The sequence below is a fragment of the Cryptomeria japonica genome, chromosome 5, assembly GCF_030272615.1.
Source record: "Cryptomeria japonica chromosome 5, Sugi_1.0, whole genome shotgun sequence".
NCBI classification, from domain to species: Eukaryota; Viridiplantae; Streptophyta; class Pinopsida; order Cupressales; family Cupressaceae; genus Cryptomeria; species Cryptomeria japonica.
The window spans coordinates 686,187,498-686,202,839 of NC_081409.1; the positions used below are offsets into that span (position 1 = coordinate 686,187,498).

General features: G+C 35.0%; 1 protein-coding gene across 3 annotated transcripts in view; it reads left to right on the forward strand.

Annotated features, from left to right (window-relative positions):
• Nucleotides 1-322: 322 nt before the first annotated feature.
• Nucleotides 323-15,342, forward strand: part of LOC131876393 (protein SRG1-like) — a 102,353-nt gene continuing 87,333 nt past the window's right edge. Inside the window, exons 1-3 of one of the 3 annotated variants that reach the window (XM_059221621.1) lie at nucleotides 323-375; nucleotides 663-860; nucleotides 1,058-1,299. In XM_059221621.1, the coding sequence (XP_059077604.1) occupies nucleotides 702-860; nucleotides 1,058-1,299 (401 nt within the window). In that variant the 5' untranslated portion in view covers nucleotides 323-375; nucleotides 663-701. Of the gene's footprint in view, nucleotides 376-440; nucleotides 861-1,057; nucleotides 1,300-15,342 lie in introns of those variants that run through there. The other 2 variants (XM_059221620.1, XM_059221619.1) reach the window with 2 other exon arrangements.

Here is a 15,342-nt window from a genome sequence, read left to right on the forward strand (position 1 = left end):
AAAAGTTGTCCTTAAGCTAAGCTTCCATAAGAAAGAGGACCTCATCTATCAAAATCATCTAAGAGTCAAACTTAACTCAAGTGCTCCTTCAAAAAATCTTGATAAATGATATACTTAAGAAATATACCATCTTTCCTACTAGTTATGCTCAACTAATTAAATTATAACCGTTTCTTATTTATAGATATTTGTCTAAAAAGAAATATGTCAAATCTATAACACTCGATTAAATAATAATAATACTTTACTTATGTTTATTTATACTTTTATTGTTTTTTATTTATTAATAAATCATAATAGAAAAGTAGCTTCACAACGACTCCAAGGCTCAATTAGTGAGTCCGTTCCAATCAAACTCTGCCGGTCTATTTTCAGGTACCATTTTTTGAATATATAAATAGTTTGACAACAGTGAGGATGGGTTTACCGCTTCCCTTGAACATATATATTTTTTATCCACTTGTCTCGGCTCCCAACTGGAATGGAGGAAAAAAGCAACATGTATCCATTCGTATTTTTAGTTCTTTTTTAGCAATTTGCTTTTATTCCGTTTAAATTTGATCTACTGTTCGGCGAAAGCATAAGAAATGGATTTAGCTCACACTTCTTCAAAAATGGCTAACTGGGGTAATCCTCTTCTTAAAACTGTTAATGTGCAAGAGATTGCAAGAGAACAACCCCAAATTGTACCAGAAAGGTACATGAGATCCGACGAAGAGAGACCCGGAACACTAACAACACTTCCTGTTCAGTTGAGCATCCCAATTATTGACATGGCCAATCTCTCCCAAGGAGGATTGCAAAGGAAAGAAGAGTTATGTAAAATTGCCAAGGCTTGTGAAGAATGGGGTTTTTTTCAGGTACGAGGATAATTTACTTAATCCCATATTAGCACTAATGGGTGTACGTTCAATTCATTTTTCTTAATGTATACTAATCAAGTGGGCTTTATACTATTAATGGGTATTTCTTTTAATACAATTTCCTCGATGCCCATGAATCCAGTAGGCTTCTATGTCATGTTACTACTAATGGGTACCTTGTTTATATTTTACAGGTTGTAAATCATAACATCCGTCACTCTCTGCTGGATGATATCAAGAGAGTTGAGAAGGAGTTTTTCCATCTTCCATTAGAGGAGAAACAAAAATGTGCACTTAGAGATTTTCAAGGGTATGGGCAGATTTTTGTTGTGTCAGAGGATCAAAAGCTGGATTGGGGCGATTTGTTGGGTTTAATAATAAGTCCTCCACAGAACAGAAATTTGAGTTTGTGGCCAGCTGTGCCAGCTGATTTCAGGTATGTCATGCCCTGTCTTGCTTCAAAATGCATTCACAATGCGAACCACATTATAGTTTATGGCATATGAAGATTAACAGAGTGCATGATGCACTAGTATTAAGTTAACCTGGCAAAGTTAGGTAGATTACCTAGTTTATTTAAATTTCTAAAATAATATCTAGATAGGCTAGATCTTGCTGAAAACTACTTATACAAACTTTGACAACCTGGGAGCTCAGACATCCTGTTTTTGCACGGTTGCACCCAGTGTAAAGGGCCAGCTGCTCTCTCTCTTAGACGATCCAGCACTCCCCTATATTCACAGTACAGGATACCGGAGCCTATGTGCATTGGCAAATTCCTCTCTAGATAGATGAGTTACATAGGAAATTAAAAATAGTACTTAACTGGTATAGATATTTTATAAATACATCTATCTAGAGATTTCATATTATTTTTTGAATGTTTATATTAAATCTATCACATAAGTTAGAGAGGTTTTTTGCCATATCTTCCTTCTCATTATATACCCATGATATAAATTAGAGGGGTATTTCGTGGTATCTCTCTCATGACCATGTTTATAAAAACTTAAACACAAGTTATATATATTTAAAAGCTATTTTATTTTATTTAAATTATGAAAGCAGGAAACTAGGGTCTCAATCCTTTACAGAGATATCATAGGGCAAGAAAAAATAGGTCCAAGCTGGACATAAACAGCAAGAAACAACAGAACCAAAATAGGAACAATTGCAGCGCAGCTGCTATAAAACAACAAACTAATGAAAGAGTTGGGATCCCTAGGGTCCCACTTAGACAATACCAGGCCTAGAATAAGTTGGCCTCTCACCCAACACTCAAACATGAGTTTGTGGAAGTGATATGGGAAGACCTTTCTTCCTCCTTACAACAATCTAGGAGACATTAGCATTCAAATTCTCCAAACAAGGGGAAGAAAGGGGAATTCCCCCATGGAGAGCTTGTTAGCACGCAAGGAGAGAGGCATAGAACAATGAGGTGAAAGGTGACCATCCACCTAATGAGTAATTTGGAGATGGTTTTAAGCCAAGGGTAGATTGAGTTGTAAGATTGGGTTAGGAGGTTCTCCAATAGGGTCCAAAGAACACGTTAGGTCCATGCTAGAAGCAAATGACTTGTCATCTATCCTAAGACGAGTATTTTATTTACATTTTCTATGTTATTTTTGTTTATTTAAAGACTTATTTTATTTATTCAACAATTTTTTCATGGTTATGATTTTTTTTCAAATATTTGTTTACTAGGTTTTGGTTTTTATGAATTCAGTCATCCTTGTTTCCACTATGGAACACCTCTAGACTTATTAATATTCATATAATACTCATAATATGAGTAATATATGTGTGTATTAGTTGTATTTTAGTTTTCATGTGCACTATCACAACACAACGCGTGTCTTGTTGCCATTGTAGAATGCCTCTCAACATAATTATTCACTCCAAATATTAAGTACGTAACTATAGCAATAGTGCCAAATTTTTATGAAAATTAATTCTTTTGATATTTGATAATGTTCATATAATACGTAACTCATAATATTTACATAATATAATATTGTTTTTTATATTAAGTTATATCAAGTATTTTTTTTTTATGTGTCGAGTGGGTTTAGTTTTTTTGTACATGGTTATGGTCATGATATGACATGACACTATGTACCTTGCTACCACTATAGAACATCTCTTAGCATAATTCAAATATCATAAGTAGATAACTATGTTATAGTGCCAAAGTTTGATGAAAGTAAATTATTTCAATAATTTTATATATTATTTTATTTTTTAAAACACGACTTTGCATTAGTGTATAGAACTATTTTTTTCCATAGTTTTCAAAAAGAAATGAAAAACAAACTAAATTATTTGCTTCATAGGTTTTTTATTAGGGTAAAAAGGTTGGTTTTTTGAAAGGTTAGGTATGAAGAGCTTGGAACTGCATACAAATCATCCATCCTACACAATTTCATTTCCTTTTCTTGCAATCCTCACACCTTTAACTTGGGTTGAGAATTTGAAACAAATTTAGGAAGACCAGACTTCTTCGAAGAACCATCCAAGACACACCTTTTTCAAGTTCCTCCAATTAAAGAGAGAGAGAGAGAGAGATTCCTTATTCGTCACCTCAACCGAAGCCTCCTCTCACAAAGACGAGGATTGTATAATCAAAGATATTGTATTTTAAATTGAATCATCAAATTAAGCAAGGCATGAATCCTTGCATAGTTCGAATCCATAGCAATAGAATTTGACACAAGAGAGGCCTGAAGCTATTTCATATATTAACTTATGAAGCATGTAGCTATTTCATATATATATATAACAATTTTTATATGAATATTAAATGTTAAATGTTAATATTTATTTAAGCTACTACAAACACACAAGTACATAATCAAATAAATGAAAAAAGACAATGTGGATTGTGTATTATTTTCTTTTTAATATATAAAAAGTAATGATCACTATTGATGAAAAAGCACACAAATTTATGTAAGATTTATTTTATTTACTCTATCTATCTATCTATCTATCTATCTATCTATCTATCTATATATATATAGAGAGAGAGAGAGAGAGAGAGAGAGAGAGAGAGAGAGAGAGAGAGAGAGAGAGAGAGAGAGATTTTAATTTAAGAATTGCTTTATTTTTTGGCAACTTGTTTTAATTTTGCATGCTTTTCCTCTTGCTACCATTATGAGTCACACCTCTCAACTTGCTAAGTTTCATGCTTCCTTACAAGTTTATTCATTGTTAAGTCTAGGTCATTATTAGGTGATGGAAATAGATTATTAGCCTCTATATTGGGATGGTGATCCCCTTTCTCTACACATGGACAAAAGCACACAAATTAATGTAAGATTTATTTTATTTACTCTATCTATCTATCTATCTATATATATATATATATATATATATATAGAGAGAGAGAGAGAGAGAGAGAGAGAGAGAGAGAGAGAGAGAGAGATTAATTTTAACCTAAGAATTGCTTTATTTTTTGGCAACTTGTTTTAATTTTGCATGCTTTTCCTCTTGCTACCATTATGGGTCACACCTCTCAACTTGCTAAGTTTCATGCTTCCTTACAAGTTTATTCAATTTGCTCATTGTTAAGTCTAGGTCATTATTAGGTGATGGGATTAGATTATTAGCCTCTATATTGGGATGGTGATCCCCTTTCTCTATACATGGACATAAACTTCAGTCATCTAGTCCATTAGATCCCTAATCTCAGTTGTTTGTGGGATTCCTTTTGTCAATGGGTAACACCTTTTTTTAGAGTTTATCCCTCTGTTTATTTGTTCGTAAGGATCCTCATGAGTTAACGATGTTATATTAAGTTCTCTTAGCACTAGAAATCACTTCTAGTTAACCATTACACTAATTTAATGAACCTTATTCTAGTAAAAGTAATCGAAAAGTGCTATCAAATGGCTGATAGATATTTATAGTTCTATTGATAAAATAGAATACATTCATATTTTTATAGCCAAGCCATTACATGTGGTAGTTGGTGAACAAGACTATAAAGAATATAAATATTTATGTCACTATGAATCTCTATTAAGAGTTTTGTAATGGGAGGAAAATATAAAGAGATAACCCATAAAACATTAGTTCAAATAGCTTTAAAGAATTCTCTCAAAATCTATTTTGGGCATATCCTACAATCATAGTGTTTCATGAAGTCACATTTCAATGAGACAACTTGTTAAATATTTCACATTCTTTATGTATACTTCTACGTTTTGCATACAATATCTTTTAGGGCATATGCAACTACAATATTAACACTATCACTTTCAAGCATGTTTTGATGGATATTGGTAACCCTGTTCTAAAGCTCGCATATTGGCATAGGCTAGGAAAAAGTTGGCAAAGGTTGTGGAGTTAGGCCTTACACTTTCCAGGTGCAGTTTATTAAAAATTTCCAAGCCCTTTTCATTAATTGTTCCAATCCATGAGATCACATCTCTTTGAGCACTTCCAATAACATGGAAGAAAAAATTGGTTTATTATTCTTTTATTGAAGTCCATTCCTTGTTCCAAATTTCACATTTTAACATTGGCATGGAGGATGTTGTTAAAGCTTGCAGAATATGTCTTTATGACTTCCAATTGAATTTGCTTAGAAGTTTTCTAGGAATCTTCAATAGACCCATTTTTTTATATCCTTCAATCATTGCAACTCATGAAACCATGTGGTGTCAGGATAAAGATGGAGAGGGGATTATTCTGGACAAACTCAAAAACCAGTCCGAGGCTCGCATGGGTTTTGACAGGTGGGTTTATGAAGGAATCAAGAAGATGGAAAAAGCTGAGAAACAAAAGGAAGAAAAAGGGAAGAAAGCCGAAATAAACCAGGAACAGTGGAAAAAAGGAATGGAGGAAAAATTGGAGAAGCTGGAAGCTCAGACTGGTAATCTTGAGGAAGGAAAAACAGCTATGAAAAACTTTCTGATGATGATTCCGGACATCCTTACCTCGGTTACTAAGAATTTAGAGGATATTGCCAGTTCCTTGAAGGTTCCAGCACCCCCAAACCTGTTGTGGATCTTGATATGGATGAGGATACTATTGAGGGAGGAACAGTGGAAAGTGCTCCTGGTGGTGCGGCGAAAAGAACAAGGGCAAGCATGAAGAAAACTGCTGTGGCCTCTTGCAAGGATATACCTAAGCTTAGGGATAATATCAAAGATTTGCAAGTGATTAGCGGAAATTTGGCTAATGCCCTAAAAAACATGAAGTAATTTGTTTTCTGTTTGTTTTATGTTTTAGATGGACTTGGCTGGTTTTCTTGGGCTTTTTTGCTGATTTATGCCCATGACTGTGCTGGTTTTTTGGCAGTTTGTCTTTTCTTGTTGCTTAATGCTTTTATCTCTTAAGGTTGTTATGTAAAAGGTTTTGGGATCCCTTCAAAACCTGCTTTTTCCATAATCAAAAACTCATGAAACCATGTTCTTTTGAGGTATTTTGTCAAATAGGTCTAATGCCTTTTGTAGACTTCCACATTTTGCATACATATATATGAGGATATTTGCAAGTACTATATCAGAAATAATCCCCCTTTCATTATGATTTGATGGATTTCCTTACTTGGTTCTAAATGATCATTTTTGCATATGCTTGGAGGATGCTAGCAAATGTTATGGAGACTAGCTTTATACCTCCTAATTTCATTCACTTAAAAGTTTTCAAGATGGTTTCAACTAAATTAATTTGTTCACACACGATAATCATCACAATCCATGAGACCACATTTCTTTAGGGGATTCAATTGAAAATTCATATGAAAGTCTCATCAAGAACACCATTTTGTGCATATCCTATGATTGTGACATTCCATGAGAGTATAATTCTTTGCCTAGATAGTTCATGTGCCTTTTGTACTCTCCCACACTTTAAATACATATCTATGAGGTCATTTGCAACTACAACATTTGAAAAATATGTGCTTTCCCTTATTCTTTCATGGATGTTAATACCCTATTCCAAAGATCCCATTTTAGCATGGGCTAGTAGGTTATCGATAAATGTGGTGAAATTAGGCTTTGAACCTATTCCTTGTATTTTCTCAAAAGCTTCCAATTCCTTTTCAACAAATCCAATTTTTGTATACCTTACAATCATTGTATTGAGAAGACCATGTCTCTTTGAGGCATATTGTCAAATTGTTCAAAACTGCCTTATATATTCTTCAACATTTATATGTTGATTGTTCTTCTCATGTCCACTACATTGTTAAGGGAATGAACAAAACATGCAATAGAGAAATTTAAGGTATCAAATTCTAATTAAACAATAACAAGAAAACCACTATAAAATTGAAAAGAAAGCATGTTATAAATAAAGAAAGTTAAAATCATATAATGCAGTGCTACATTGCCTTATATATTCTTCAACATTTATATGTTGAATGTTCTTCTCATGTCCATTACATTGTTAAGGGAATGAACAAAACAAATGCAATAGAGAAATTTAAGATATCAAATTCTAATTAAACAATAACAAGAAAACCACTATAAAATTGAAAAGAAAGCATGTTATAAATAAAGAAAGTTAAAATCATATAATGCAGTGCTACATACTTATTGTTATGAACCAAATGCTTAATAGGCACAATTAGTACACTTTTTTCAAGTATTTGATAGATGTTGATACCACATTCCAAAGCTCCCTTTTTGACACAAGCTAAAAGGATTCTAGCATAGATTGTGGAGTTACACCTCACACCTACTAATTGTGTTTTCTTAAAAGTTTCCAAGGCCTTTTTTCTTAAACCTATTTTGCGCATATACATCAATTAGTGTAGTCCATGAGACCATATTTCTTTAAGAGATTTTGTCAAACACTTCACATGCCTTGTGGATGCTTTTCACATTTGTGCATATGTCTATGAAGGCACTTGCAACAACACATTTAACAAAATTTTGTTTTTTATTATGTGTTTTGGCACATGCGAAGAGGATGCTAACAAAGGTTGTGGAATTTCATTTTACACTTTCCAATTGCATATGCTTTAGAGTGTTCTAGGCATTTTTTATAAGACCATTTTTTAAATATTCTACAATCATTGCAATCCATGAAACCATGTTCTTGTGAGGTGTTTTTTGAATATTTCACATGCCTTGTGTATGCTTCCATATTTTGCATACATATTTTTTTTGTAGTCTTGGTTGATTAGTACCTATACTTTCATTTATTCAATAATAAAACCTATTCTTTCATATATTTTACATGTTAAACTTTTTTATGTGATTTTGTCTAATCTGAAAGTCCGTTTTCTTCACTAGTGGGTGGCTTGCAAGCCTACCACAAACAATTAATTATAAAAGTATCAAACAAACCAAGTGTAATGTTTCCACTTTTACCCCATCTTATTTTGCAAGTGTTGGCTAATTTTCAGGTTTTTTCGTAGGTTTCCAGTTCTGCTAGGAGTGTTCTAATGTTCTTGGTGAGCTTAGTTTTAGTTTTAGTGGGTTTCGACAGCGATTTCTGTTTATAGTAAGTGCTTGCATGGCACTGGTCTTTTTGGCTTTTTCTTGGTTTGTTCTCTTCGGTCCTTAGAGAACATTGCTATTTAGGGTAAGTGCTTTCATGGCATCAATCTTTTTAGGTATTTCTGGGCTTGTTCACTTTGGTCCTTAGAGAACACTGCTATTTATAGAAGTGTTTGCATGGCACCAATCTTTTGAAGTTTTTTTAAGGTTTGTTCTCTTTGGTCCTCGAAGGACACTGCTATTTATAGTAAGTACATGCATGGCTCCGACCTTTCTAGGTTTTTTTGGTTTCTTCTCCTTGGTCCTGTGATGTTCCCATCCAATCCGTAAGAAAACCAAACAAACAATTATGTTCCGAAAAAGCTTCTTGTATTATCTTCATAGATGATGATATTCAAAGCCAATTCATTCAATTCATGTAAGGACGAATGTCATTGTTGATTATAATTCAAATACCTTATATATGACTGGAATTAATAAAGAAGCAAGACCAATTCATAAATAATGAAATAGCTATCATTAAGGAGACAGCCGGTAGAGGAAAGATGAGAGCCATTGATACTAGGCAAGTTGTTACTAATGATACTTGAATTCATTGCCCATTCAATCAATTCACCCTGCTGGTCAAATATGAAAACAATGTACTAATCAGTATGATGAAGGAACGACTTTGAAAAGAAATGAGGTGTGGCTAAATGCATTGGTCTGTGGTTAATACAAATGACAGAACATCATTCGTGTTTTGACTATACTTGACTGCAATCAGTATTAGAATAAGCCCGCAAAGATAAAGGAGCATCGACCAAGTTATTATGCATTAATAGTCAGTGATTACACCTTATGGAAGGATGGCTGTTACTAATGTGCAGCGATTGAATAATAGAAGGTAATACATCAGCTAAAAGGCCGCAATCCCAGGTGTACTTGGGGAGCATGATTATGTTTGAAACTATGAATAGACAATAGAAAATATAATAGAATAAGACAGGTCAGCGACTTTATTAAGGAAGGACAATGTAATATAAAAGGAACAAAAGTGATTAAAAGAATCAATGTATGCAAACAGCGATAATCATGAAGTGGTTCACAAGGGCTGCGATTAAGAATAAAGGCATGATTTGTATCAGTAACCAATGTCCTTGAATAATGGAAAGGTGCAATTAAGAAAGGATAAAGATGTGTCCATTCCCAAGCAAAGGGAGGTAACTATTCAATGCCCATGCTATTTAATATGGATCGATACTCATTGCCAATACATCATCGGATTTTGCTTAGTTATTTCTGTGTTTCTATAGTGCTCCCATCAGTCAAGAGACAGCCAAGTAAGAGGAGGGGTTACCCATCCTATTGCAAGGTTAAAGGGTGCATGATTGAAAGAGACTATATCAGGGACAGCATCATAGTTGCACAAACATAAATCTATATTAGGAAAAGCAACTGAAGAATACTATTCAGATCAGGTTAATGAGCCAAGCTATCGCATGGTCATAAAGACATAACAGAGATAGCGAGCTCTAGATCTGAAATTATAACTTTCTAACATCAATACAATCAGAATTTCCCATGAATTTAGATTCCTTTGCATACTGAACACTATATCAGACAAGAAGGTTTCATTATTACATTCCAGTTTCACACACACGTATATATATATAGAATTAGCCCTCTTAATCTTAATATTCCTTAACAGTAAATCTACAAAGTGTTACAATCAAGTCATAAGTATAATAATTTGAAGAAATCTTAAAGGGGACTTTACAGGTCCTCATAGAACACTACTATTTATAGTATGAGCTTGTGTCAGCATCATTTATCATCTGTTAGCTTCAATTGGTTCTGGCATGTTCGGTTCTCTGTTTCCAATACCTTTCGCGAGTTTTTGTAAGTGAGAGAAATTATTTTCACTAAGTGTTACAGAAGTGACTTTAAGAGTTAGAAATGCTTTAAAATGTAAGATAAATCACTTTTTAGAGTTATAAGGTTTATTAGATTACTAAAGTTATTTTATAATAGAGTTTCTGGCAAGTTCCTTAAAAAAGCTTATAAATAAGAGGTTTGAGAGCTCATTTGGTATGTTGAAGATTATTATTTTTTTGTTTGATAAACTTTATGGTGTTGAAGATTGGACTTGGTTCACCTCAGCCTTCTTGAGGACGAAAATCCTTTGGGAGAAGATTGACTTTATTGGTGAAAGATCTACCTTGGCTAATGTTTGGCGGGTCACTTAGATTTCACAGTGAATTCAGAGATTGAGGTTTGCAAAAATCTAAAGGTTTGGATTTATATTACAGGTGTCTTGGATGCCATTCGTGGAGTTTGTTGAACAAATCGGAATATTGAGAGGGGAGGTGAATCAATATTCTTTAAACAATATAATCTGAAATTCTGAAACTTAATTCGATCTTAATAAGCCTTAGCATAAAATGATATATATAATAGAAATGAAATGCAAGACAAGCACAACCTTATGAGAGACCCCATATTTTTACATGTGAAAAACCCAAATGGGAAAAACCACAGAGAGGGTTAATTCTCAAGATAATATAACTAGTTATATGGGATTACAAAGGCTCACTGTCTAGAGAGCTCATTGCTCAGATTACAACAACTTACTGTTGGAGGGCTCATTGCCAAGAAAAATAAAAATAAGAATGAACTAAGAATATTGCATCTAAATATGCATAGGATCAGTTCCTGTTAAGCTTAAACATCACCATAACAATCTGCAATAGATCCAGCTAGGAATCTATGCAACTCTTTCTCAATACATCTGCACCAATTCGTTGTTGCACCAATTTTGCCTTAACAATTTAATCTTCTTTTGTCTCTCACTCACACAATCCTATTCGCCTCTCTCATATCACATATTCTCTACAACCATAACACACACATATATATACATCATATATATAAGCACCAAGTCGGCCTCAAAGACACTTTCCCCAAGGATACTCCAATAATCAGATCACATGCTACAAGCACCGAAGCAAAACAATAATAGAGACATTCAAGGTCGGCTTGACTTGAAATGAACATATCCTTGAACTTCCACAAGAACACGCTTTTAAAGCACAAAGAACACGATCCAACTTAACATAAACAAGTTAAAAATATAAACAATTGATCACCGAAAGATCATCATTAGAAACCGAAAGACCGGAGGAATGCGGAGCTCATAGAACTGTCAAATATCGCATAACCGAATATATTTCTAGAGCACAACTTCTGGAGCACCAAAACTTGAATACAACAATCTTAAGCAATGACAACTAACATACCAAAAATGTGCTATCATATGTGCAATGAGACAAGAATGCGGAGCACTGCAATCCTGAAACTTGCCAACTGAACATTGACAAACTACATTACCATCACTGCATATACATCCGGAGCACAGACTTAATTGCCACAACCAACACCAAAACTTAGACACCATGGAACACATATCCACATGCTACATTTCCAGAGCAACACCCTTGTTGGTGTTTTTTCCTGTTATCCTTAATCCTAAGAGAAATTATGAAACCCTAGGCTATGGGATTGAATTCCTAGGTTACACAGATTTATACTATCAACAAACTAAGGACAAGAAAACCCAACAGTAATAAGGCTCTCACAGCCTTCTTCACTTCGAGCTCCATCATACTCAAGAGGGTATTCCTATTTTGAGCCTGCATTGATAATAACTTTACAACATCAAAACCTACATGCTTATGAAAGATGGACTATTCTCAGATTCATAAGACACTTTATGCATCACCTTAGATCTAAGGTTAATCCCACTCACTGTCTTTGAGAAAATCTGAGAACAAATAATTTAAAATAACTATAAAGAGGAAAGGGTTAGAAGAAAGATTAAATTGATTGGAAATGTTTCTGAAACAAATTCTGGACAACAATAGGCCAGTGTCTATCCAAGGGCATTGAGTCAATTCCTAGATTACAAATGCAAACCCAAACAGTAAATTACTTCAGATTAGTAAGCCTTTCAAACATTAATGCCTTACATTAATGCAGCTCCTTTTGCTGTTACATAAACCATTCTTGTTAATCCATAACATATTTCCCAGATTCATTGTAATTTGCACATAGACTTTGATTCCTTCCTTGAAGGAAACCCATGCATATGATTACACATTGATAGGAAAATATCAAGACAAATCAAAACATCCTTAACATTTTGATTCATATGAAATCTGAAAATACAAATGGAGACAATTTTTGCAACAATTTAACAGTTTGGTCATGAAGTAACTGAAATTACTGAGAAATTTATACTTTTATTCCCTAAGGAATTTATTCAAGCATTAGACTATACACAGCCCTATTCTACCTGCCTCGAAAATGAGAAAATTCAGGCCCTCTATAGCAGCCCTAGTATTCCTTTTATAATGGTAAGGAATGATACAAGCCTCGGGTTGTTCACATGTGTCTAGCTTGCTTTTCTAATTATCCTTTTATTTTTAAAAGTAACCGAATGGATCCAGTTGTCTCTGTTTTGTCTTGAGGTGTAACTGTTTGGATGGTCATGCATGGTAGCTATCATGCCTACATTAGAGAGCATCAATGGCAACTAACCACCACACCAACCATGCCACCACCGACCATGGGTGGTTATTGATGCAGAAGATACTAGCTCGAGGGTCTCCCGTTTCTCGTCTTGGTAGGGGAGAACTTTGAGAGTTTGGGTTAGCGGTGCTACCAACCCAATTCCTCAGTGTCCGCACCCCTCACTGTCTCCCTATACTTCTGCATCCAAAGGGAAAATATTGCCGCTAGAGGAAATCTAGTCAAATGCAAACTGTAAAATAGTGTTGCATGTGCACATTGATTATCTTGTTCCTCTCTGGCGGTCTAGTGCATTTTCAATAACCCTTTGGATATATGACGGATTTCTCACAGGTTTTCTTTTAGGACTTCGACACCTCTTTTGCGACGCGATCCATTTCTCACAAGGCTTCAACATAGCTGTAAACATTTCTGAAGTTTAATCTTCAACCAATTCAGTCATATGAATTAATGACTTATTTATCCTTACACTGATCTATATTTAAGAACATCCCTACCATCCTTTGAATCCGTGCTGTATACCACTCATCGCAGCTCTGGCTTCACACATATGACATGATTATGAAAAATCAACTTTCTTCAGTTTTATTCCCTCAAACGTGTGTGAAATATCCTCCAAATCCCTGGTTTTCTGACACCTGCTCAAATGCTAACTTCAAATGCCGACACTTTCTGCATGTTTATTGACCGGGTATCACTTCCCCTCTTCCACAGGTTCCGAGTTTGAAAAGATTCCACATTCTTAACACTGAACAAAACTTGGGGCTCGCTGAAGTTAGCTTGGGCATCTCACCGAGTGTTGAGTTGCCAACTCGATCCCTGCTCAACACACAACGCACGTCTTTCATCTGCTCGGGACTCACTGGAGTGGAAAAGAAATTCCCACCGAGTCCCGAGTGGTCCCATGCATTTTGCAACCTCAAGACTCGAAGCTCGCCCAACTGGAAAAGTCGGGCTCACCAAGGACCGAGTATTCAACTCTTTGTGGCAAAACTCGGGACTCGGCCAAACCAAAAGAAACATCTCGCCGAGTGCCGAGTTCCCTCCCGAGGGATACCTTCGAATGGCCCAATAAGCCGAGTGGTCCCACAGGGTCCGAGACCCACATTTTACTAAATCCTTAAGAAAATTGGCATGGGCCAATAAGGATTTATTTTCCCTTTGTAAAATTACCGGCTGAACAGTGTAACAAGGATGGTTCACAGGTACAACTTCAAAATTTCAAGGCTAACAACCCTACCGGAAAAACATATCTGCAATACATCTGCAGCAATTGGGATTTCCATCATTATATATACATACCTATCTTCCACTGTTTTGCATCATACATACCTATCTTCCACTATTCTGCATCATATCTGGACCAATCTGGATCACTGCGTTTGACATCAATGACAACCAAGACATATATTTCTAACAAAGTTTTCCTATAAGGTCAATTTTGATTTTCTTGTGTGTTAAATATTGAAGATTTGTTGGTTTCTGATCCTCCTTTCTTGGCGTAAGGTCACTTGAAGCATATGCTAGGCGTCTGAGGAGTTGTCTTCTTGTAATTGGTGCGTTGGATTCCTTGTTGTGTTATTTTGCACTGGATGCCATCTTTGGAGATTCAGGGTTATGTACTAATGGTGAAGGCCATTATCTGCTAGGGTTTTATTGGAAATTGATATAACTGGTGATAGAGGCATTTGTCCCCGTTCTTGGCATGAGATAGTGGAGGTTTTGAATATCTACCTAGGGGCTTATTTGATGATAAGTAGAGGGTGATTTCCAGTTGTAATTGTAGCATGGAGCTTTGAGGAAGGCGTGAATCTTTGTTAGTTGTGCAGGTGAGTTGCTTGGATGTGAGACTCCTCACCTTAGGTGTGAGATTCCTTTGTCTTTGATGGTGCTTCTATCCCTTGGCACAAGTTCTCTTTCCATGGCGTGAGTTTCCTCTTCATGGTGTGGTCTTCCATCCTTGGCTTGTGAACTGTTGCTGTTTGTGGGAGTTCTTCCTGAGTCATTAGACAAATGAATGTTGATGTTCTGATGCTGTTGTTCATTTACTGGGTCTTGTTATAAGCTGAGCATATCTTTCGTGGTATTTTTGTTGTTCTTAAAAGATAAATAAACTTCAGCATGCAAGGGTGAGTGTTTCCAATTAAATTGCAGACCTGTGCAAGGTTACCTCTGTCAAATTAAAGGTCAGTACTATTATTCTTTAATTTCCAGCAACTGTTTGTACTGTATTTTTTATGCTATTTACAGCAGCAGCTGCATCATTTCATTATTAGTGTTCTGGATTTATTTCCAATGCAATTGCCATGTTCCATGAGATCTGAAAACTATCTAAATTGAAAACATATCAATTTGAAACAATACATTCATTATCAAGCAAACCGTTTTACATTATGCCTGAATACTAAACCATTTGATAGTGGAGAAAAAAAGGTGCAAAAATTTGGGAAGCA